Source organism: Sparus aurata, chromosome 16 (assembly GCF_900880675.1).
Source record: "Sparus aurata chromosome 16, fSpaAur1.1, whole genome shotgun sequence".
NCBI lineage: Eukaryota > Metazoa > Chordata > Actinopteri > Spariformes > Sparidae > Sparus > Sparus aurata.
The window spans coordinates 12,479,501-12,505,504 of NC_044202.1; the positions used below are offsets into that span (position 1 = coordinate 12,479,501).

A 26,004-nucleotide genomic window follows, 5' to 3' on the forward strand; every position below is an offset into this window, starting at 1 on the left:
GGATGCATGGTTGAAAATATATATTCAAATAATCTCTTTATTCATTCTATATAGTTGTACACCACTAAAGACAGTGATAGGAGCACACAACGGGCATGAACATTTGTCAGTTATATAGAGGGAGGAAACTTTGCAGATTTTAATCAGAAAAATAAGAACATTTTCTAAAACCCTCGTGTCGCTGAAAGTACATCCAGAACAGAAGAAATAAGACGGTATGTGCCAGATTGACTTCTTTCACTTGCTATTGATGTTTTTATTCTGTACAGAGGGACAATTTGTACAAAATTAATCTAGATATAACACTACATGAAACAAGGTAACTCATATATACAATATTAAATGAATCATATAGTACAGGTCACATACAAAAGGACACTTTAAGTTATCATGTTTTGGAAATAATATGTTAAAATTAAAAGATCTGCAAAGATCCTGCAGAAACAGAACAAGCCACCAAATCATTTTTAATCATCTCTTTTTATCACAGGTGACTCGTTTATCAGCACTAAAATAAACCTCAAACATCTCTTGACTCATAAACTCATAAAATCCATAAAACATCTCTCCCAGCAAGCGGGACTGTTTCAAAAACGCAATGACCTCGACAACAGAAATCAATCAGTTTGGTGAATGGCATTCCTCCAGGGTAAAAGGTACATGTTTAACATGGTAGTTTTAATTTACATCTTTTTGCATTCAAGCAAATACAGTATTAATACAGTTAACAAGCCAAGTCACAATGTCAGTTTTATTTTTCAGCATCTGGCATTTTTGTGGCCATCTGATACCAGTGTGTTTCAGCGTTGGGCATCCTGAACGGCCAGAACGAAAGAAGAAAAAAAAAAAACCTGACATCCACGCTACCAACCTCCAGAGACAAGACAAAGAAATACAACACATCAAATATGAAGAACTCTAGCAGACCTCCTTAGTTTAAACAATGGTACTGACTGGAAGAGGGTTCCGACCTAAACAACACAATAAACAAAAACCCGCAAACCAGACACCTGAAGTTAGGGATGGCCACAACACACCTTTGAATTTAAAAAAAAGGGAGTTTTGGTAGCTCTCAAGTCATTTGTGTGTTTATATTTTGATGTCAATATGTTAATAGCTACTCGTATGTTTGATAATAAATTAATTTCTATTGTTGTAAAATCTTTAAAGCATACAGTACCAACACTTTCATGCTCTTTTAAAAGAAATAAAATAAAACAATATGAGCATGAAAGGTCCTATTGTAGTAACGGTTGCTAAAAATCGTCAGTGAGCGGAGTGTACAGCCTCTGTGCCTCCTCTGCCACTCAACAAAAATGTATATTTCTGATTATATTTCTTTTTACAAAGATAATAATCCCCATTTATTTTACAGTAAAATAAATAGGGATTCTATAAAATAAATAGGGGTATATTTATATATGTATATATTTAAAAAACCCACCACTCAACCTTGAACACCCACGAAGCTGATCTCTTCTTTTTTATTCAGTATGCTGCACTTATAGGCAACTGAGGGCCCCTCCTGCTACACCCAGGCCCCAGATATTACTACTGCAATCTAGGTAGCAAACAGCTTTCATTCAGCTTCATCCTCAACTCAACAGCAGTAAGTACCATTGTTTGAACTGTCTAGGCATCACTATGGTCTGGTTTTCAAATATTGCCAATGAACATAAGGAAGCAAGCATATAAAAGAGTGGCATATGGCACAAAAGAATAAAATGGAAAGTGTCAGATGTCCACAGGACAACTTCTCCTTTCCTCGCCATCTTTCCTGGACATTGCAAGGCTAAGGACAGGACTCAGTTTGGTCTGGTGTGCTAAACTAAAACAAAATAAATCTTTCAAACACCAGTGAAAAACAAAAGGCAGGTGTCCCTGTTAAAAGTCACAGATACAAACATGAAATAAACATAAAGAACACAACGGTGTTGGCACTGACAAGATGTCCGTTAAGATTGAGCAAAAAAAAAAAAAAAAAAGAAAGCAGACAAACAACAGATGACGGGAAAGTCTTGTCTTTTTCATCTGACCAACGGGTTCCGATTTTGTTCCCTTTGACAGAAAAGAAAACCAAGCAGAGACCAAGAGACGAGTGACAGTGAGTCAGTCAGTTCCTATGTTCAATCCATTGTGAACACGCTTGCAAGAAGGAATGAAGGAACCAGCGTTGCGGTGTCCGTACTCCGAGGTTCCACATTTACAGTGAGCGCACAGGGGTGTGGAAGGAGAAAGGAAGGTAAGAGGAACCGAAGGGGGGGGGGGAACAAACTGAATGTGGCGAGGGGCTTAAAGACACATAAACACACTCCCGCTCCTCTCCAAATAAAGAATAAAACCTGAGAAAGCAGAAATCTGAGGGAGGTGGATACAGGGTTCTGCACTTGGGCAGCAGGAATGAAGGAGAACTGAGGATTCTGGGTAAACTCATAGTAGGAGGAGGGATGGAGAGCCCAACATGGGTCGCCGGTGTAACTCCGGCACCTGGGCAAAGAAGATGTCCATGGCTGTCGAGGGTTGAAGGGGCAGTTGGACCAAAGAGCCGGCAGGTGGCGAGACCTAGAGTCCATCATGGGTGGTCAACATGTCTTCAGCTCTGCGGTGGGACTCCAAGGCTTTTGTGGTGTAGATATCCTGAGGCAACTCAGATTTGCGTCGCACCATAGGCCGCTCTTTCCGCTGGTCATGCTGCAACTGAGAGGAAACAGGACACGTTTAATTATGACATATCGTGTCGTCGTCTGCTGTCAACATGCCAAATGCTCTGTGTCAAACTGTCCCTGTTCTGATCATATCTCCGAGATAAAGCACAACGGCTCGAGCACAACTCGGTTAGAGACATCAAAATTGAATTTATGGAAGAAAAACAAGACTGAGTGAAAACATGATGTGCTGAGCCAGTCAATACTGGACAAATACACTATTATTACAACAAATTTAAATCAAATACGCATCAGCAGACATCCTGCACTAAATTTATGGAGCCCAAAAGTGTGCGATGGTTAAAAACTGGGACATCATGAAATAATTTTTGGGAATAAATTGCTTCAAATATCTTTTAACCAAGGAGTTCAAATTCAGACTCAACTAATTATCTTAAAAAAAATTACAAAAAGTAAAGTGAAACAGAGTTTGAATAACTCAGCCCATTATTTTTGCAAAATGCATTATTTAATCATTACTTTATAGACTGTATATATAATATTGGATACTTTGGGGCTTCATACTTACACAACATGCATTGTTAAGCAGGCACACAAAAAAGAAAACTCTTGATTCCAGTGTTAGGTCCATTTCAGATTTGCTCTTATGTCTTTTTTTCTGTTTTTATTTGTTATTTCAAACAAAACCAAGACTGCAAATTACACAGAAAGTATACAATAAGAACTGTAGTGCACGCAGCCTCAATTAGAAGACTTCGCAAGCTTAGCTGAGACACAAATCTATGAATATAAAGAGTGATTATTAAGAAGAAAGATGAATAGAGGCAGAGAGAAAGTCAGGTTTACCTGAGTCGCGCCCTCCTCAACTGTCTTTTTTAACCTCTGAACATCTTCTATCAAAGGGATATCCGTCTCCATTGCTACAGGACTATTGAGGTCAGAGGAATCAACATACATAGAGAACTATGTTGAAAAAAAAGGGAAACAAAAAAACAAAAAACACAAAAGGATGGAGAAAAGACATTCAGTCGCATGCAAAGAAGAATGAATCAAGAAGCTCTGAGCTGACTAAAAGAAGCAACTCTGATCTATTGCACTTATCAGTTTAATGTGCTTTAGTTGAGGTGCAAGAAACAAATTGATTTAATTACTGATTTATTGTAATTTACAGTGAGTGCTGAATTTTAAAAAAGGCAGCTGTGTCACGTGATATCAAGAGATCATCAGTCGCAGGTGACACCAAACTACAGATTTTGTTGCACATGTTCCACCGATCGAGTTGGGTTGAAATCTTTAATTTTGTTTCACATTTACTTTACTTTTTTGCTCAGTATTCGAAGAAAAGATTGATACCACTCATGTCTATACTGTAATTACTGTATGCAGCCATTAGCTTAGGACAGAGACTGCAAACACAGTCAAACGGCTAGCGCAGTGCCTTCTTACAAAAAACAAAATGCATCTACACGCCTCTCTAATTCTCACTAATTGTAACATAACATCTTGTCTGCTTAATCCTGAAGTGTGAAAACAACAATTGCTGATTAACAGATGCTGTATGTGCCAGATGCATTGACTTCCTGAAATCTCAACTGGTTGCTGGGCAAACCCTAGGAAGTTACTGCGCAGAGTTGGGATCAGATTTTTGTGACCTTTGGAGCTTGCTGGTAACCAGCTGCTGGCTGTCGCTTCAAGTTTACCATAGAGACATGAGAGTGGTATCATTTTAAGCATCGGATTCTCTGCAAGAAAGTGAATAAATGCATTTTGAACTAGTCCTTAAATACTGGATGGAATTAATATTGTACCCCAGTGGAATACAGTTTTGGAGAGGGGGCAGTAGTTTGAACGTAGGGTTCAAATCCAAACTGCATTGTGCTTACTCAAAGGAATCTAATGCTTCTTCAGAGAGACTTTCAGAGATGTCTGATTCAACCATTCACCACAACTAAGCACATCATTGGAGCACTCATCATGATCTTTCCATCTTTACCAGCAGTGAAAATATAAAAAAAAAACTACCAGTCCGACTACAAAATAAGAGTCTTAAGCAAACAAAAATGGGATAAAATGGAAACTACAATTCAACAAAACACAAGACACTTATTTCATATATATTAGTTCTACAAACACGCACTCAACAGACATTAGTAGTAAAGGAAAAATCAGGGGTTGGTTAAGTGATTGCATACGCTCACCTGTGGATTCGACTTCGCGAGGTTCTCGATCTTGACCCAAGCCTCTTCGCGTTCTTTTGACTTTGCCTTCTCTCTGTTACGTGGATTAAAAAAAAAACAAAAAACAAAGACCGTGTCATCAAATCTGCTCTCTTCCTCTGATTGATATGAAACCCAAAACCCCTTCTGCAGCAGCGTTTGAGGCTAATTGCAATTAAGTCACTCAGACATCTTTTTTTTTTTTTTACACAAAGATGAATCGAGTGGGAGAAGAGTCGGTGGTGCCTACTTGTTTTTCTCAGCCCTGAACTGCTGTGTGCAATCATCAAAGAGCTTCTGATTCATCTCCATGAAAAGCTTCAGAGCGTTGTAGATGAGGCCGTGGATGGTCCTGCGAATACACACACAAGACACACAGACACACGTAGAAGTCAGATCTTTACAAATCCAAGCAACATTACTGTAGAGGCTACTTTTGTCATCCAGCAACAAACCTTAAGTGATATAAAAGTCTGACAATTCAGTCAAAAAAAATGGCACAAAAGAGAAAAAATTATGAATTGTTGTTTTTGACAACTTTATTTTTGTATGGCAGTTTGAGTTCAAGGCGTCATCTTCAAATGCCTTGTCGTGACCAAAGCCTTCAATTATATAATAGGTGATAGTTTTCGATCACTTCTCTGTGCATCAGCTAAATGATTCATTCATTTTCAGCTGTCTGTTCAACGTGTTAAAATGCTGAGATATTAAAGTGACTGAATGGAAAAGCACTCTTTTATTGTTCATTAAAGACAGCAAATAAAATAAGTTAAATGTTTAAGATACTGAGTATCAATACAGCTGGAATAAGAGTGTTCTGGTGACAGAAGGTTTTAGTACTCTCAACAATCACCCATCGTTCCGCAGAATCATTTTCTGCACCTTTAAATGATGTATAACAAGCTCATGTGCAGTAAAAGATACCATAAAAAGGCATTGTAGATCATGATAAACAACCTGCTGGAGATTCTTTATGATAAATAAATCTGTTTAGTTGATGTGCAGCAGGGTACATTCTGTGACCGCGCTCTAGTATCTGCACACACTTGAGAGATATCACCAAAGTGTCACACTGCCGTTACATGCAGTGTGAAGTGCAGAGCCTGTACGGACATTAGCAGGACACGTGTGGAGACGGCTGAGCAGCTTACTTGTTCCAGTGGGTCTTAGAGTTGCGGTACAGAGCCGGGAACATGATCGGCAGGATCTTCGCTGCGTTGTCGCTGATCAGACTCATGATGTACTCGTTGTTCCAGTAATACAGAGCTCTCTCTGCCACCTACAGAAAACAAAACACCTCGGTCAGGAACATATACAGACACCCACCACCGCTGCACCCGAAATAGCAGAGTTATGAAGGTACGGCTGTCAGTTACCTGGAAGTGAGGGCTGGACACACACTTGGCCAGCTGTCTGAAGAGAGGCTCCTGCACTTTTACGAACTCAGAGGGCTCGATGACGTCCAGGATCTCCTCCAGCTCGTTGAGAAACATCACCTCCTTGGGACTGTGAGTCTTTGGCCAGTACTTTAGTAGAGCCATTACCACCTGATGTGATGACGGGGAAAGGTAACCAATCAGAGGGGATAAAGGGAGAGCAGCTTTCAGTGGTAAAAAGGAGTAAATGAAATGGCACCAAACAAATATTTAGCAGTTTATAATCTTGCAAAACTAACACAAAAAAACAACTGCAATTTTTTTCTTATTTGACTTTCAGTAAGCAGCATTACGCAAAGAGATGAAAATGATTCAAGATGAAATGTTATTCGACGTACCGGCTCAGTTAGAGTGCTGTCCTTTTCTAAAAACTGCACCACGCAGTAGGCCAGCTGCAAAACAAATAAACAATTCCAACCACTTAACTGTCAAAGCATTTGAATTTACGCACAAGTTGACTAAAAGGTAACGCGGCAGGGGACATGTGATGCCTGAGGGATAGAACTGGAACTTGTAACGCCAGTTTTTTTTTTCCACTGAACATGCAGAATGACCTGCTGCTCTCAGGAAAGAAAAGAAGAGGAGGAGGGAACTCAAAGCAGGTTTGGACAAGAATACTTCAACACATTTTCAAAACATGACATATGTAAATGACATATGTATACACATTTCTCTCTCTGTATAGATTTTTGAGATTCAGGTCTTGTTTAACGTACCTGTGGATGGTAGACACTGAGTGATTTGACTTTGTGCAGAGGCAATAAAACCTTCAACAGGAAAATCTTGTGCTCTTCTTTTAGTGGTAAGGCAAATCCATTGATTATGCTGGGAAATAAACACAAATGAAGTACACAAATCAGAACACCTAGTGTGATTGAACAGCTATTATGGGATTAAACAGCTGATGATTAGAAAGCTTTTACATTTAGGACAAACTTTGCAGCTGTAATCAGTTTGTAACTGAAGCTACGGGCCTTACCTTCCAAGTATTTCCAGTAGTTCAGCTATACCATTATGGTGCTCTGTCTCATAGATAAACCTGAAAGAACAAACAGGGACTTACTTCAGTGGCAATATTATGGCTCAAGGGGAATTGAAAATCTTTCCAACTTGGGCCCTTTGTTTACATGTTTGCGTGTGTAATCCAGCTGGTAGCCTGGACACGGCTGCAATATAAATCCTTTAGGGCAACTCTGACCATCAAAGTCCTGTCAATTAAAAGTGAATTTGTCTTCTCTTTCAATGAGAAGACATTGTTACAGGTTTTGTCTCTAGATTGTCAAAAGCTGTTAAATAGTCAGTCTTGACTTTAAAATCTTTCTGGCAGTTCCTCTGAGTAAACTTTAAATTCCTCTAACTTTGGGGATCTGATTATTTAACAAACATTTATAGAATTGCTTCCGCCTCGACCTGTGCGTGGCAAAAAACAAGCACCATTAGTGGACGGTGAGAGTTTCCCCCAAGGATTGCACTGAAGCCATTGCAGCCCTGTCTGCTGAGGAGATCGACTGGTGAGTTTGAACCAATTACACACCAGAGCATGTAAATATAGGGCCCACATGGTAATGGTATACAAAATGAGTGTGAGAACTGCACTGACCTATAGAAAATGTTATTGATCTGTTTTCTGATGTATGCTCTCAGCCCCAGGAACTTTCCATAGATCCTGTGGAGGGTCGTTTTTAGGAAGTCCCTCTCTCTGGGATCCTCACTGTCAAATAGTTCTAGGAGCTACAATGCAAGAGACATGAAATGTTAGTGTAATGACAGTGAAAGTGCAAATCGAGTTGTTTGTTTTATCATACACTCTTGAGAATTTGCCGAAATAGTTGTCTTCTTACCTGCATAACAAATTTCTGGTCAATGTATTTCTTCGCTATGTTAGGCTGAAAGTCGGGTGATTCTAAAAACCTAAGGAAAAATTCATAGACGAGCTGCAACAGAGACGAGAAAAACACAAAGAGAATTAATACTGATGGAATTTAAGGAAGAAAAGGGGTCAAATGTGCTCATTGTTGAGGTAGTACACAATACAACCAACACCAAACACACAGTTTTAATGCCGATAAACGTTCTGCTTATTAATCTTCAGCTCTAATTTTTCTCTTTCTTCAGGGGCAATAATAGACTGTTTCTTAGCAATTTCTTTTTACAGGTATTAAAAGGAATGATTCCAGAATTGCACCGTAATTTAAACGGTTATTAAATGATTTAAATGTCAACCTGGAGGTGCGGCCATGCAGCCTCAAGTGTTGGCTCATCCTCCTCTGGATCGAACTCGGCTCCGGTGGGGTTGGACGATGGAGGCAATGTTCTGAACATGTTCACCGCAAACTGGAAGAAGAGAAGAATGAAAACGATACAGTGAACGTTTTTTTCAACTGGACAGTACCGCCATTTAAGTTGACTTCCTTTTGTTGTTTTAATAGCCCGAAGTCACGGTTCACCTATGGCAATAACTGACCAGAATAGATGATATTGAACTTAAAACACACAGCGTGACCTCAACATCCTGTTAAAAGTTCCCCACTCTTGAATAAATGTTTACAGTCATGACTGTGGTTAGATCAACAGTGAAACCACATCAATAAACTGCACAGATTTTAACATTATTTTCATAAACTCTCTGGATTTCACTCTGCTCGAACAACACTGTGCTTTTAAACACAGTCCGCGCAATCAGAGTACCATCTTTGTAACCAAGACCTCCTTTTTGGGACAAGAGTCTCCACAAAGCCTGATGCACATCAACTTTTCTAAAAGGTTGATTATAAATGCCGCCATTATATGAAGAGTACAGCTCCTTTATTCAGTTCTCAGCCCTCGTGTTAAATGGTTCGGAGGTTTCTGTTGATTCTTGATCGAATCGGTGAAGGAAACAAGAGATCTTGATACCAGAGTACATTTAGGCAATGTTTGTGAATTTCTATTAAATGCCGATCTTAGGCACTCTAAAATTATTTTTCTTTTTTGGGGTTAATGTTAACTTTGTCCTTGCAACTGGCCTCCAAGGGTTTGGGCCCACAATAATCCAAGTGTGTTGTGTTTCTGGTCTCTCACAGTGTCAACTGACTCCCCTGTGGGCTGCTGTTCCCTGCCAGGCAGATCATGGGACAGTGCAGGTGGCCTACTAAAACACAGGGAGCCTTGTTTGAAAAGACAGGCTACAAGGTAGATAGACCGCCTGTGCTGTGCTGCACTTCAACCCAGAACTGGGCTGTGAAGATGACTGGGCATTAACTCCACAATGGAGACTGTAAATGGAAATGTCATTACAGCGATTATAGTGCTGCTGCTGTTGGCTTTGATGATGTGGAGAGAATAGTTTGATATTAGCAACTAGGGAAGATTATCTTACTAGCCTACAGTGTTTCATCATGTTTATGGTAGCATTTCTGCACCGCTGCACAGTAAAGATTGGGAGATGGTAAGCAGGACATCCATCATCATGGTGATTTAGGTTGCTTAGATTTTCTACTGGTGAAGTCTAGATGGAAATCGAAGATAATGTAAGATATGATGAAATAAAAGATGTTTTTGCAGTTTCAGTAATTTTTCATGGCAAGAACATCAAACATTTACAGCTTCTTAAATCTGAGATTTGTGATAGAATTTATGATAGTAAATTAACAGAAGCAATCTGAAGACCTCACTTTAAGCTCTGGGAAACTTTAGGCTATTTGCATAACCCCGATTCTCTAAGTAGCATGGGTGAACCTATAGTGAGACACAACAAATGCTATGAAAGAGAACTGTGATGAACATTTTTTGACACATTTTACAGATGGTAATGGATTAATGGTGAAAATATTCATTAGTTGCAGCCTTAATAACTTTAGTGTACCGAGTGTTGCTCATAATTCAGAGTAGAAGCAAGACAAATTGTGTTACCATCACTTACTTTAGATTTTAGCGTTCATAGTTTGCATTCCAGCATGTCATTATGGATGGCGGTGCTTTTCTTGCCAAGACCCGTCCTATCCTGCCTTCTGATTGGCTGACATTGATCTTGTTACCCTAACTGATCTCACTCCTCATGCTTGAATCCAACCACTGAAGGGCTAAGAAACAGAGGCAGAGAATGGCAATAACAGCACTGGATCCATAATAACACCTAAACGACATAACGCTGAGGCTGATGGGAATGTTATAGTTTTGCAGATGTGGTCATAAAACCAAGGTACTGATCAAGTCTTATAGATTATTACAGTTTTTGCCACAATCGTATGACTCTCCCCTCTCCAGCTTGAACCCATCTTATTCTTGAAAAATAACAGCAAGCAAATACTTGACTAGATAGAATATCTCAACACCTCAAGAAAAACAGATTTTCTGCCCTGAGCGTTATCCAAACCTGATAACAATCATCAGCTGGGACACAACCCCACTGCTCGATTATATAATGTGTTCTCAGCTCCTCCCAGCTCTTTCCTTCAGCCACAACCTGCCCCTATTCTCAGTTTCACCCTCATCTTCAGCTTGAACCACAAACATAAACCCCTCCAGCTCCACTGACCATGTGCACCACCTCGGGGTAGATGGGCTCTGTGATGACATTCCTGTTGTGGGTGATGTACTCCACCATTTCGCTCAGCGCCGCCCGCTTGACTTCCTTCCATTTCAGGTCGCTCAGTGGGTCAGACAGGAAGTCGAAAAGAACGCAGCACTGTCGTAGCTTCTGGATGAAGAGCTTCTCCTGCTCTGCGGGGGCCACATCTGACGAAACAAAGAGGGTGGAAAAGTGAGGTGGGTGAAGGTAGGAAAAGAGCCCAGGGACCACCAAAAGGGAGTTGAGTGTGCACCGAGGCTTCACAGCGGTGATGAAACAAGGACGGCTGAGTGTACAGGAGAATGGAGCCATGTTCAAAGAGTGAGGGGTCACAAGAGAAAGGAGGGGGCGGCATAATTGACAGTTAAAACAGCACTGAGGCAGCAAGAGAGTGATGAAGACAGGCAAATGAGTCATGAAGACTAAAAGTGCATTGAGAGAAAGGCTAAGATGGTGAGAGCCCAGAGCAGAGAGAAGGAGAAAAGACAGGATGGAAAGGGAGAGGAGGAGGAAGGATTTGGGAAGTGGGTTAACGGTCACGGTCCGGCCATTTGACACACAAGCTGAGGGATAAAAAATAAAATAAATCATAAACATTTCTATTTCAGTCTGTCATTTTATTTTTTTTCAACAGTGGTCTGAGGACTTCCTGATTTCCACCAGAGCACCCAGGAGCACAGCCTGTGAACCAACAATCTTGGCCAGTCCTGAGTCAACACTTCACACCTGACAACACAAAGAGGAAACCTACATTTCAGTTACTCTAAATTCCTACCTGCCCCTGTGGCGCAGTAATAACACACAGACACCATAATTATGTAGTTATGTGTCACATCTGTGATGTAGCTTGTTTTGTCTTTCACAATGTTTGGTTTCATCTTTTGATAGTCCGTTTGGAGGAAAAAAAACTACATGCGTTTCTCAGCCACCCAAATAACTGCTCTTACTGTGCTGGCATTTTAATTAAAAATTAAATCAGGATCTGGCTGATTTTATTCGAGTTGAGCATTTTTTTCTCTCTTGCCCAAGGCTCAATAAGAAGATCGACACCGCTAAGTCATTATGTCCGCAGATTAGCCTATCTTGGCTTAGCATAAAGACTGGAAATGCGTGGAAGCAGCTAGCATGGCCTGGTCCAAAGGTGACAATAAGCCTACTGACACCTGTACAAAGCAAACTGACATCACAAGACTAGCCGTGGCAAAGCAACACAACACAACTCAAAGACTACAGCTGATGGCCAACTAATTAGAATATACCTGAGGACCTAGAACTGCGGATATACAAACCATTGTTCTGATAAAACAGCATTTTTCTGGGGACTTTTGTGCCTTTATTTTGAAAGGACCGCTCAAGATTGTGACAGGAAAGGGGGGAGAGAGAGGAGAAAACATGCAGTAAAAGGGCCAGGGCTTGGAATCAAACCCAGGCCACAGCTGAGGGCTTATCCTCTTGTACATGGGGGCACACTCTCCACCAGGTGACCTACCAGGGTGGCCAGAGCCATAGAGATGGAGGTGATAAATAAGGAGAAATTGCACTTAAAAGTTGATATCATGGAGACCACAGCAACAGGCTCAAAGGGCTTTCTTTTTCTTTCTCTTCTCATGCACTTCTTATTTGCTCAGCTGAAGATTCAATCAGAGTGATTCGTCTCACAGATGGCCTCTGCCACCAATTCAACATGCAAAAAGCCACTAGCGAGGGCCGACAATAGTGTGGGCTACACCGCAAAACCTATAGGACCACATGCACTTACTGGCGGCCCTAACATTGACTAACATCCAACCCTCTGCTGGTGTGCCATCATCTCACAGGACTGAGCCAATACAGCTGGTGCCATTACTTCCAGCCTGTTTAAGCTATGCTAAGCGTCTGCTTGCTGTAGCCATATATTTTTACTAGAGACATGAGAATGGTATAGTTTTTGTAAGATCTAACTCTCTGCCACAAATAAAAAAAAAAAAAAACTGTTTCACACCTGCAAAAACTGAATCAAGATTGTGGTGTTCTATATTAGAATGCAAATACGGCACAAAGATTCCGTTTAAATTACATTTCAGATAAGATTGCGCCCAATAAAACAAGAGACGTGTTTTTAAAAGACTGTTATCTCACGTTTCTTCCCTGACGGACCTGGATCTAAATTTGATTTCTGCGCAAGTCCGGCTGCAGCTGTAATAAAATAGGCAAATTCGGAACGTCAGCGTACTCCTTCTCCACGCTCAGGTGCAGGGTTAATTTAACTGACAGAGGCAGCTGCGTGCGACACAGATAAGAGGTCTGTCAGATCAAGATGCTCCCATTTGGTTGGTAGTGATTTACAACGCAACAAGAAAAACAAAAACCTCACTGACATAAATGTGGTTTCATACTTTCATTAGAGTTTCTGCTGGTAACCCATGTTCTGCATCTGACAGAAGATGAGGTTAGGAGGATGTTCGAGCAGTCCCTGCCTACACTCATGCTCATTTCACATGCCACCTACAGCAGCCTAACGTTAACATTACGCTGTTTTTCCAGGTTTTTCCCTGAAATTTAATTCTGCTCCATATTGTACGAGGATATCCACAGTAATGATGCGAGAATAGGGCACAAAGTAGAGCAGTCGGCAAATTAATACAATCCTTATCTTACCTGAGAAATACATACAGAGGATTTATTGTCTCAACAAGTCACACCGGGGATTCAAAACTGCATTTCCTATACTCTGTAATTACTGATCAGTAAGGGTGTGGCGTTGACAATGGGCTGGCTCGGAGGCTGTCTGTACATGATGAGGCCGTTAGATTAGATCAGGTATATGGCACATATGTCAAAGGGGGTGGGGGGCTGAACGAATCCCATTCCTCTTTCATGACTGTACTGTAACCTGTAGGCAGAGGATTTCCAATTACTGAGATAAGCAAATCAGGTTGCGAGACAAATCACGATTTATGAATTTGGCACAGGGTTCAAATAAGGAAAATTGATGAGTAATAACCAGCTGACGAGAGCAAACAGAGCAACATGCAAACGTGCAAACATGCCGTATAAGCGCAGAAATGTATATAAAACCACATTACTCTGAGATGGATTAATTTGGTCTCTGTTCTGCTGCCACCTTCCATCTTGTCTTAATTAGGCTGAGCGTAATATCCAATCAAAAAGAGACCGGAATAACATTTTTACTCCAAATCAGTCGTGCAGGTGCAAAACACTGCAGGAAAAACTTGACACGGACACTTTCAGGGAAATAATAGGCAGCTAAACCCTATTTGATCATACCCTCATTTCAATGAAGGTATACGAAGCTGACAAGGGGCCACAGCACAGAACAGAGAAGGGCATACACACACACACACATTCAGACACACATCAGTGCTACACATACTTGCAAATAGGCAGAATCTAGGTAAGAAGAGAGATATCCTATTCAGACATAATGGAGACTTGGCTTGTGCGCACACACACACACCCACACCCACACACACACACACCCACACACCCTCCCACACACAAACACACACACACACACTTCTGCAGTGTCAGTTTCAAGTCGGCCAATTTATCTTGATGACAGCGAGAGGTTGGGAATTCCAAAGGAGAGAGGGTAAGTGTGCAAGCTGCCATTATCGGCCATTTCCATAAAGATTTGACGGCCAAAAGCGCTGTCGCTGTCACAACAAGAATAACAATGTGAGCCAGTGCTCCTGATTAAAAACACATAAGACGGAGAGAGGGGGATCCAGGACATTTATCATTATCATGACTAAGACTCGTCTCCACAGTGTGATTTCAGAATGAGGCCTGTTAGGTCAACTGAGGTGCACCAGACTACTGGTGGAACAGGAGGAGGATTAGATTACCGTTTGTATATCAATGTTTAGTTCTATTTCAAACACCAAACTCTACTAGTGAACAATCTTCCCCAACATTGGTGCACCAGCACCACACAAGTCTAATAATGAATGAAAAATCAACGTGGAGAGGTCCAAAAGTAACTATATTACTTTTCCCAAATCTAATGGTTGTAGATGGTCCCAAGCGGAATTGATCCAATAGAGTTCCACAGGAATGAGTCCTAAAAACACTTTTTTTGCAGCACCGATTCACTTATCTCAAAGACTTTTGCTGTAAAGCCTTAAATAATGTCTGTGGCTAACATAAGCATATATTATTTAATTCTACAGCATAAAATGTCAGGTAATTGTAACATTGTGCGTGGTTTTCTTGTTTCTTTCAGGTAAATGAGACTTAAGAGTTTGTCGGGGACATTAAACATTATCAAGTTGAACGCCGACACTTATCTACACACATGTCCCTCCGTACAGAAGCTTTGTGTGTGTGATGTTAAAGTCACACGACTGCAGTGTACTTCGTTTACAGCTAACCTTGGCTTTTTACTTACGGGGATTGTTTTCATGCTTCAAAAACCCTAAAAGTGGTGTCAATCTCATCTTCAGCAATAATCCAAGATCGACTGAAAGATCCGAAGAGTAATGCCAACTTCAGGGTTAGCATCCAAAAATCCCTCATTCCCCACCACTATGTGGCCCGAAATCCTGTGACATTACATATTTTTAATTTCAAAAAGTCACATTGTCTTCAGAGAGGACCACCAAACCCCCTTGCAAAGTTTGTCTTCCGCAGAACTCGGGAAACCGCTAATAAGGTTCTTGTTCCAACAGATTTTGTAATGTGTGCTGGTTGCACTGGGACTTGAAGCCGGACTGGAATGTCCTGCCATGCCTCGCACCTCTGGCCGTGTGTTGCTCGCATTACATAAGTCCGTCTGCGTGTGTTATAAAGTTTCTGTACACTCCTAAAATACCCCAGTGGGTTGTTGTGCAACAGATAAAGGCCCAGTGTTGTGATCCCAAAATTGATGTTAACCACAATGTGACCTCTATTAATGTAACTAACAGAAGCCTTAGGAGGGGAAAGAGCGCGCGCAAACACACACACACGACTATCGTGTCTTGTGGAGAACAGAGGATGATTTATCTTAATGCTCCCCCCGTTCAAAACAAAAGTAATAAATAACTGGAGTCACATTGGAACCACAGTCTCCACTTTTGCACTGTAAATGGGTCAAATTAGCAGCTGCTGGTCTGGAGTCAGGACTGGTTTGACAATCTGCTTTATCGGCATGATCAATGTAAACATTGACTGGTCACTATTTTTAGCGATGCAGAGGGACAGTGTCTTGCAGTTTGGAGGGCATATTAGCAGCCAGGTTGGACCCATTCATTCATTAGAGTCGCTTTTGGAAAGCAACACCGGAGAACGCATCCAGCGTTTACAGTATAGAGTCGAGCAAAGTTTATGGATCACTGCACAGGTGTTGTTTGGTATATAGTTAAAGATAGGCATCGTTGCCACATTTCAGACCGCAATGCAACTTGGGAGGCAGCCTTGTGACTAATAATGCAGCCTTTGTTATTAAGATGATGTCTCGCATCTCAAAGAAACAGAGAAAAAGAGATCCAGAGAGCTGGTTCACACTCTTTGGTGAGTCATGAAGAACGCAAAACTGTCTGATAACATGACTATAAATACAGACAGGCATGAATGCACCCAAAACATACAGAGGAAATGTTGGGATGTGAAGCCTGATGCTGTTTAATGTGAAGGCCAAAGCGTTCCCACCCATACTGAAGGGTCACTTCATCATTCGTGTGCGTGAGAAACTCTGAAAAACGTCCCAAACAAAGTCCACATCTGAGGTGAGACACCACAGTCCTGTTCATATACACATTCTTGGTTTGGTTGTAGTTTCAGTTTCGCCCTGTACAAAAGCGAGAAAAGGGAAGTGAAAACCGCTCTAAGTGGTCATCCAAACACTGAACTGCGACATTTTCAGTTGGCAGGTATGAACTGCGATCGGCTTTGACAGAATCTAGACACTGTGTGAAACGGATATGGAGATTTTGGTCTGAATGGGGTCAGAATGATAGAGACAAACAAAGAGGGGGACGAGAAAGAGGCAGAGAGAGTCTGATTGTTCCCCAACACTGAGTTGTCATTCAAGGCAGTCGCCTCTGTGGCTCAATAGAGTGTAATCAATAATTGCCCAAGGCTTCATCTAACGCTGGGTTGCACCCGAGTACAGTGGTAACAGGCTGGGCCTTTCAAACATGACTGAGTACATTGTACACACATTAAGAGGCCGAGCCCGGTGCTGGAACCATAAAACATAAGTGCTGTGCTGCGCTCCGGCAAAAAAAGATGGCCAGGTCGCACTGTTGACAGAGATTTACAATTAAGGGCCACATTCAGATTCAGTTTCTTCGCCTCAACATGTCGCTGACAGCAGGATAACAGGGGGAAAGGGTGGAGGAGGGGAGAGAAGGAGAAGGGGGCTGCTGCTGCAGAGCAGTGTCTGTCTACAGCCTACACACTATGACCAATTTGTGCACAGATGAACTGGAGTGTGACAAAAATGCTGGGCTGGGTAGAGCAGCTAGGGAAGGAGGCGAGGAAGGGGAAGACAAGACTGACTCCTTTTGAAGCTTTTCCCTCAAAGGCTGCCATTTCTTACGGCACACACACAAAAACACAGAAAACACACAATTGCAATCAAACACATGAAGAAAAAAAAAAACCTAAATGGGAGAAGACCCTTCCCTGGGCTATGACCTCACTTCCTTTGACATCACTAGCTTGGCGCGGGGGGATGGGCAGAGAGAGCAAGCTAGCTAGTAAAACCAGATTTTTTTTTAATGTAGCACCCCTGGCTCACAGAAATGTACGCAAGCCACACGAATAACAGTCGCTCGGTTCTCCTTTCACACACAACAGGGCTGCTCTTCAAACCACACGCACAATTATCGTTTCTCAAGGCGGCTGAATGCTGACTAACCAGGCTGTAACCAGTGGAGGGGAACAGGAGCACAGCAACACACAGCTCCCTCTCTCTCTCTCTCTCTCTCTCTCGTTCTCCTTAATTCCCCAGGACAATACAGGAAGAATAATTCGTCCTTACGTACCTCTGAAGTGCATAAGAGCCACCGGCTGAAAGGGCCCGTTGGAATTAGGTGCATCCACAACCATCCTGTCTCCGGATTTATTGCATGTCAACATCTAAACCTCAACCAGGAAGGCGATCCACTCAGGGCGAGAGGCCAGCCTCCATTTTAGCACAAAAGCAGATCAGAAAATGAAGCTCTCCGCTGCTGGAGGGAACTGGCTAGTTAGTGAGGTAAGCAGCGGAGGCGCCAGCTGATTGGCCGAGCGCGGGCCGCTCTGGAGCAATGAGGGCAAAGGCTGCTGGGAGAGAGGGAGGGTGGTTGGCTGAGAGGAGGCAAGGGGGCGGGAGATGCATTGGAATTTTCTCGCTCCGGCTCCTCCCCCTCCCCGCTCACTGGTCTCTGCAAGGCAGGCCCTGCTACAGATCTTAGATCAGATTGACTTAAGTCCTTTCCACAGTTTTAACCATTAGCAGGGTTTTTCAGCGTAATCTGACTGAGGATAAGCAGCTGGATATAACTTACTCTGAGGCCCTGGCTGAATCTTCAAAGTCTCTCATTGTTTCCTCCTGTCATCTCTGCTTGCTTCTTTATCAAAGGAGAGGTGGCAGAGGGTCAGAGGGGCCCTCAAATCTTCGGACTCAATAAGGAACAGAAGGAGACAAGAATAAACCACATGAGGGGCTGAGGACAGGACTACCGGGGACCCAAACTGCAGAGCTCTCCGGCAAGAGAACACAAAAGAAATTCAATAGCAAGCTGCTGTGCAATTTATTCGCTTCACAAGATAAAAGGCAATCCAAAACGTATGGTGAAGTGCCGCCCTGAATGAACAATAGGAAATATTAACTCAAATAAATGGTTAGATCCACTCCTGATTGAGTCTAAATAGATATAAAATGGATGGATGCACACTTGTGTCCTCTCCAGTAACAACAAAATTAAGCTGCAATCTTCAGCGTTTTTTGTGAGAGGCTTTTATGACTCACACACTATTCGCAGCAATGGCAGAATTTGCTGCATTATGTTATTCTGAGTGTCTTACATGTGCTTAACGAAATTAGCTGTAAACAGGAAATGAAAGCGAGAGGACAGAAAAATTAAGTGCACAGGCTCACAGTGCAGGAAACCGCTGCAGCTCTGTGCAGCATTATTTCTGAAAGTTCTTCCAGTGACTTAATTATCAATATAAGACAAGGTGAACATCACATATCACACTGTGAATCATGTATTTATGCTTGACCCATTTAGTGAAAAAGTGTCTCAAGAGGCTGTCCACCAAAACAAGTTCAACTCCAAGGCGACAGATAATAATAATAATCTGCATTTCATCTTTACAAACAGGGTGCCTTTCCCTCGTTTCATGTGATTTGTCAGAAGGCACATGAGGCAAAACCACATTCACACCACAGGGCCAACCGGGGGTTTTCATAACAGTGGAGTTCAGTCACTTCGCAGCCAGTAAATAACAAAAGGCCTATGCTGTTTTCCAACAAAGATCAATACCAGACGATTATCTAACAGCGAATTAATTAAAACTCCACCACAGAGGAGGGCGGGAGTTACAGTAAGTCATGTCACTGTTGTTCTGCCTCTGACTAGACTGCAAGTGCTTTATTGTCACATGCACAACAATCGGATGTACAATTCTTAAAGAATAAGTTCACCTAAAAGTCGGCTGATATTTGGTTGCCCATGAAACATTTCCTAGCTTCCAAAATCCTGGTAATATTTCGAGGTCTAAACACCTTGTTTAAATGCATATCCCATTATAAAACTACATGGCAAAATATTCTGAAGATACATGACCTCAGAAATTGTATTTGAAACCTTTTTTCGCAAGTAAAAATGAGTCACTGCAGGTGAAGGAGAGGAGAGGAGAGGAGAGGAGAGGAGAGGAGAGGAGAGGAGAGGAGAGGAGAGGAGAGGGCCAAGTGTTCATCACCAAGCACTTCTCTCTGTTGGTATTCTGTCACCGAGGGGCCAAAGCCTCTCCAAGAGGTGCCATTACATTCCACAGCCATGACAACGGGCAGCGGTATTTTCTGAAACCTGCCACTTACTTCCTACTGCTTGGACAGGCCGGGAGGGAGTGGGCTCAGAAACACCACCAGGACTCCCTCTGGATTTGTATCAAACCAAAATTATTCTGGTTTGCGATGTTCTATATAAATCTCTTTTTGTCTATAAAACAAAAGAATTTAAAAAAGCACATGGATAAGCAAAATTGTAATGCCGGGTGACGTGTCTTTTATTACCATGATAACTCACACACTGCAGTTCATTTAGACTCAAGCCCACACACACCAACTCACCAAATGTGTGTTAATCTGCTGCTGAAAATAGTCCCTGACAAATGCAATATTTACCTCCTGAGTAAATTTTGCTAAAGCTGATCAGCTCTTTTTAAAAATCAGACACGTGTGTGACCTGTTTGCAGAGATTCATGTCTTCACAAGGAGTATAAAGTGTTGCTGCTGAGTGCAACAGATGGAGTAGCAAAGAAAACAAATACTGGCACTCAAACCGACAAATTTTGTCTTTTCATTTGTTCACAATAATAAAAAACACAAAATACTGCAGCCAAATTATAATTTTTAAACAGAGTTCCTTTATGCCAACAGCTTAAATCAAATAAAAAAGACCAAACACTGTATCAAACCAAAGTGAAACTTCTCAACGTTTTCCCATAAAAAACTGACTTTAACAACAAAATGATAGATTTCTGTTTTCACCCAGGAGATGGCAGCACAGGCTGGACGGTTTGTGCCGGAGTAACACAAGCCCATCACTAAATGTTTCACCAACGCTTGGAACAACGTACTGTTTACCTCTCTTCATCAAACATGTATTGTTGCCCTACTGACAACATTTTGGCCACACCAGCACTGCGGTCGCTCGACCAAATAGTGAGATAAAATGTCCCCATAATTCATCTGCAATCAACATATTTGTGACATTACATTTGAAACTGTCTCACAGATGTTTACAGACCTATGTTTCTTCTCTCACATGCACACACGCAAACACATGCACACACACACACACACACAGACAGAGAGAACAGAGCCTGTGGCACTGAAAGGCCATCTTGTGATGTCTGTGTAAAAATGGATCGTACTTGTGGCCACAAAAAAAACAAAAAAATATCCATTTATACATATCGCCCTGGCCTCTCTGTGATTCTGTCTGTGCCCGCATCCTGGTCTCCAAACACTCGTAAGAGAGACGGCAAAGTTTATATGTTTATGTATTTCTTTCTCTACTGTACTTTTATTTTGAAGAATTAAGGCAGCAGCGGTTGCTTATTTATGTCATGCAGACACCGATTCCCCGGACATTTTGACTTACCAGAGTCACTCCCTATTGACACCATGTGGTGTAAACTTCTGTAAACTTAATTTACACAGACTGCAAGAATTATGTGAGCTATGGTTATATATCCATCCTTTTAACATATTGTCACCAGAACTGTTCTGATTCCTTGCAGTAAGCCCAGGTTATGGCTGTCTTACACTGGAATGATGGCCCATGCGGACATGGACGAGTTGCAGTCAGTGTGTTTTTAAAGAGGCATTAGGCTAAGACTCAGTTATATCTTAGTCAAGTTGAAACTCTGTGAAACTGACACCACAATCCAGTTAATAAATCCCTAATAGACTTTTCAGTGGCATTTTATATTCTTCAGTTAAACAGATATTTTGATGTATTTTTAGATAATTGTCTTGTAATTTGCCAATTACTGCATAATTTTTATATGGTTTATTTGCTGTATCCTGATTAGGGATGGGACGATAGAGGATATCAAACACTCATTCTCAGGATAGTCGTGAATCAAGATAACATGAATGACTTTTTCAATTGCCTAAACCTGTCACCGTGGCTGAAAGCATGTCCTACACATAGTATCCCACATCAAAACAAAATTTAATTGGAATGTGTGTAAATACTTCAGTTTTCCAATCTAAAAAACAATTCTTAAGTACCTTGTCTGATACTATCGTTATCGTGGGGGCAATGTACCATGAATCCTATCGTATTGTGATCCAATCTGTGATACCCACCTTACACCTACTGTAATTTTATATCGTTTCGAATATCAGGTAGTGCCGTCTTCATGTTGTTGTGTTGTTGTTTTGCCCAGCCTGGACATTCTGAAATAATACTCTTTTTTTTTCTCCTCAAAACTCAGAAATGAAGCGTGAATCAGCTCAACTAATTATCATTTCAGGATTGATGGTGACACACTGTGGCCGTGTCTCCCTCAAACTCACAAATCCCTTCCGGCGTGTACACGTCTATTGTTCCTGCGCAGTGTCACCCTGCTCGTCCAGGTATGAGCACAAAGCATAGCTGGGTATGGTTTACAGGAAACCACTTAGGCCAGATCCTGCCTGTAATGCTGTGTGTAAACAAAGAAGCCATGAAAGATTGATGTAAATGTTCAAACCTCAACCCCACTGTCTGGTCTCCCGAATCTAGCGTCAGCGTGACCAGGGTTACCACGGCTGGTTCGCTGATTGGTGCGAATAACGTTGAGACAATTCCAAATCTGCCATCACAGTAGTTCACACTGCATAGTCGTGCTCATGCTCAAGTGCAGCATAGATTAAAGTATTCATAGGACTCTTAAGATCCCAGATGATCCGACACAGAGTTCACGGCTTGATTTGTCCATTCAGTGTGAGCCAGAGTTGCCTTACATGAGCGGGGCCTCCAGGGGTAATATCTGTTTCTTCCAGGTACGCTTGGAGATGCAGCTGATTGCACATCATTTGCATTACAGATCAAGCTGATGGGCAGTCTGCCTCGCTATAAATTATGTAGCAAGCAGAGACCTCAAGGTTAAAAAGGCGGTTATGAGTATCCACCGAGGCTATGAATTGTTAATATGATTCCTTTCCTCCATATGGGCCAAACATGCAGCCTTAGATTGAGGTCATCCAGGGTATTTTTTTCCCAGAAAAAAGTGTAAAAAGCTTATGTGAATTATTACAGAGGAGGGAAACGTAGAGGAGCTGTTTTTTTGTGTGTGTGTTTTTTTTTTAAAGAGTGAGCGCTTCTTATGGAGACACAGGGAGGCGTACCTGCCAGTGCGAGGAGCTTCTGCAGCTCTCTGTTAGCGCTGAGGGGGAAAGAGGAAGTGCTGAACCTCTTCTCTCTCTTCATGGCCGAGTGTGACCCCGGCTGCTTCACCCTCATCAGCTGAGTTGCGGGAGGCACTTTCTTATTGGAGCCCTGCAGAAACAAGAGTCGCAAAGGAAGGGCTCCCGTTACTGCAGCAGGGCAGGGCGAGGTAGTTCCTGCCCCCTGAAGGAAACAGGCACAGGAATCACTTTACTCAAGTGTCAAATGTGGAGACCTTAGGAGGACAGGAGAGGAGAGGAGAGGAGAGGAGAGCAGAGCAGAGCAGAGGAGAGGAGAGGAGAGGTGAGGAAACTAGAGGAGAGGAGAGGAGAGGAGAGGAAAAGGAGGGAGAGGAGGAGAAGGGGTGAGGGTGTTGTGGTTAAGGGTCAAGTTCCTTTCCGAATCAGATCGGGTAATTCTCAGAGAAGCAACCTGATCGCGGTCGCCGGTGTACTGCACCGCATCTGTTGACAAGAGTTTGGGATGGACCTCGGCGGACAGAATAATTGAGCTCAGATGGGGCTGATAAAGCTGTCAATGGGAACAAACAGCAGGTCCAGCAATCAATCAATGAGGTCTCTCCCAATCTGGATGTGCTAACTATGCTCAACATCACCGATGTACGTCAGAAATGATTTGGACCAAAATAGCCGTCACGATGCCTTGCATTATCATCCAAACGAGTCATGATGGGTTATAGAGAGGGATTGAACGGGAGTATTTTTAGAAAGAATACAGTCATAAGATCATGCTGTGATGTCACATGACCAACTTTGCCTTCATTTGGCGAGGACAAAAGGTCGTTAATGTGGAAATAAACGGATGAGTATTGAATTTTTAGGGGACGCAGGGAGCGCGAGGTTAAAAGCTATTGTTAAACTTTAGCTTGTGTAATATCAGCATGTGATAAGGTGAATGTGTGTGTGCGTGTGTGTGTGTGTGTGTGTGTGTTTGTGTGTGTAATGTCGCAGTGAGGCATTGTAGTAGTGTATGAACATGTAAATAAACACTAAAAACAAACTAAATAATGTCAAAAAGTGGGTGCCTTTTTTTCAGATCTCTATGATTATGATATCTACTGTAGTGTCCTCACTCTGTGCAGGTTAGTCTGTATCCTTTTTCTACACAATAGTAAAGCATTTCTTATATCTACTGTACGTTTTATAAGGTATTCCATGCAAAACACAGTGTAAGGTTAATAAAATACTTACATCTTTGTCATCCATAGGCCCATTTTTACCTCCAGACTTTTTAGATTTTCCAGATTTGGAGGATTCCTAAAGAACAAGGAATCAATTAAAAAGTAATACATCAACGTAAAATACATCACTACAAAAACAAGCCACACATACTATTAACGGGACCTATCACCATGCTCACACCCACAGGATCCCCGGCTTCACTCTCCATGTTATGAAATGTAATCACATGTCACTGTCGGAGTGTGTACAAAAGTTTATCTCAGGACAGGAGACCAAATACAAGCTGAGAAGTTTGCTCTACAGAAAAGTTGTTTTTTTTTTGGGTTTTTTTAAAAAAGGTATTATGAGGAGATGTGCTTCTTATTGATGCAAATATCAACTTAAAGTATGTAGTTTTGGTTATGAAAAGAATATTTCTTTGTTGTTTGTGGAGGGTAGCTTTAATTAATAAGAATATATGATGCATATACAAGCAATCTACTACCAGGCCTGTCTATACACTACTTAACTTATAGACTGACTTTGTTTATACTGTCTATGCTGTTTATATTATTGTGTGTGATGACTGAAAAAAAATACAACTACTACTAGGCTACTCATATTACTGTATTCTATTAAACTAACATTCAGTAGAAATGCTTAAAAAGATCTACTTTACCTTGTCTTTCTTGCTCTTGTGAGGCATGCTGAGAAGGACTTCCCCAGTGTCAGCGGTCACACACTGACAGCAGCAGCAGAAGCCCGGTTAACACGTCTGCAGCTACACACTGATGTGGTTCTCACGGCTGACCGTAAACGCACCATGTGACCTGAGTGTCGGCCGCAGCAGGGTGCCATCCTGCTTCCGCGGGTGGCTGCTCACGCTCTGGTCAAAAAAGATAGAGTTCATAACCGAAGAAACTGCCGATTTATGGTCGCGGTCAACATCTAACTTACCGCTGCCGTGGCTGCACTTTCTGGTACCCGTTGTATCCTCCAGCCTGAGGGAGGGACGTGTGTGTCCGCAGCCGGTTGTGATGTGTTGTGAGTGCCACAGGGGGGCAGTGTTGTATCTCAGGAGGAGGGGGAGGCCGCTGCCCCTCATGGCATGACACTTGGGGTCATGGGGCGCCTGGTGAAAAAGTAAAAGAAACATCAAGTTCAACACACACACAAAAAGTTATAGTGAGCATACCACACTGCAACCAATACTGATGCTGGACGGTTTGAACTAACACCTGCTGTAGTGGGCAGCAGTGTTATTAAAACAATATATTTCGACTCAATATCAAGTTTAATGCCTGTCAAGGCAATATGTTGTGAAATTATAGTGAGACATTTGTGCAACCAAAGAAAAACACTTTTGTAGAACATTGTATCTGTAGTAGTAATAATAATTATCATAATATACTGTATACCGTGTTACCATGAAAATAGACATAACTTACTTAGACCTTCACTGGACATAAAGATGGAGAGTGTCTTTATGATGGCTTAACCCGTTTGTGCCCAGATTTTTTTCGGAGTTGTAAGGCAAATCATTTTATCAGTTGAGTCCCTCTGAATCATGTTATGTATTTATTTTTTCCATTTTGTACTTTGTTTTGAAGAAAATAGCATTTTTATGACTGGCAACAATTGTTGCCAGTGGGCACACAGCTTGTCTCTAGGTCAAATGTCACGTAATAATAATATAGACATAATAATAATAATAATAATAATAATAATAATAATAATAATAATAATATAGTTATAACAAAATAATAATATAGTCATAAAAAATCATAACAAAAAGATGGAGGGGGGGTGGGGGGGTGTAAAACAAACAAAAAAAAATATGTAAAACTGTACATGGATACCAATGGATATTACCATCCCA

General features: G+C 41.8%; 2 protein-coding genes across 6 annotated transcripts; both read right to left on the reverse strand.

Annotated features, from left to right (window-relative positions):
• Positions 1 to 10: 10 nt before the first annotated feature.
• ppp2r5ca (protein phosphatase 2, regulatory subunit B', gamma a) lies at positions 11 to 18,054 on the reverse strand. Of its 5 annotated transcripts, none has more exons than XM_030443970.1 (14): positions 17,839 to 18,054; positions 10,835 to 11,034; positions 8,542 to 8,652; positions 8,160 to 8,252; positions 7,919 to 8,049; positions 7,298 to 7,357; positions 7,035 to 7,143; positions 6,657 to 6,710; positions 6,259 to 6,429; positions 6,034 to 6,161; positions 5,133 to 5,234; positions 4,865 to 4,937; positions 3,513 to 3,629; positions 20 to 2,697 (listed from the first exon to the last, which is right to left on the reverse strand). In XM_030443970.1, exons 1-14 carry the CDS (start codon positions 17,930 to 17,932, stop codon positions 2,563 to 2,565), a joined length of 1,578 nt encoding a protein of 525 aa, XP_030299830.1. In that variant the 5' UTR covers positions 17,933 to 18,054; the 3' UTR covers positions 20 to 2,562. The 5 variants fall into 5 exon arrangements, with proteins under 5 accessions (XP_030299833.1, XP_030299834.1, XP_030299830.1 ...); XM_030443972.1 differs by having other exon boundaries at positions 3,513 to 3,594; positions 17,839 to 18,053; XM_030443973.1 differs by lacking the exon at positions 10,835 to 11,034 and having other exon boundaries at positions 11 to 2,697; positions 17,839 to 18,053.
• Positions 18,039 to 25,140, reverse strand: LOC115566081 (serine/threonine-protein phosphatase 2A 56 kDa regulatory subunit delta isoform-like). Its single transcript, XM_030391819.1, has 4 exons — positions 24,805 to 25,140; positions 24,156 to 24,221; positions 22,905 to 23,055; positions 18,039 to 18,142 (listed from the first exon to the last, which is right to left on the reverse strand). The coding sequence occupies exons 1-4, from the start codon at positions 24,829 to 24,831 to the stop codon at positions 18,039 to 18,041; spliced, it is 348 nt and encodes a 115-aa protein (XP_030247679.1). The 5' UTR covers positions 24,832 to 25,140.
• Positions 25,141 to 26,004: the final 864 nt, after the last annotated feature.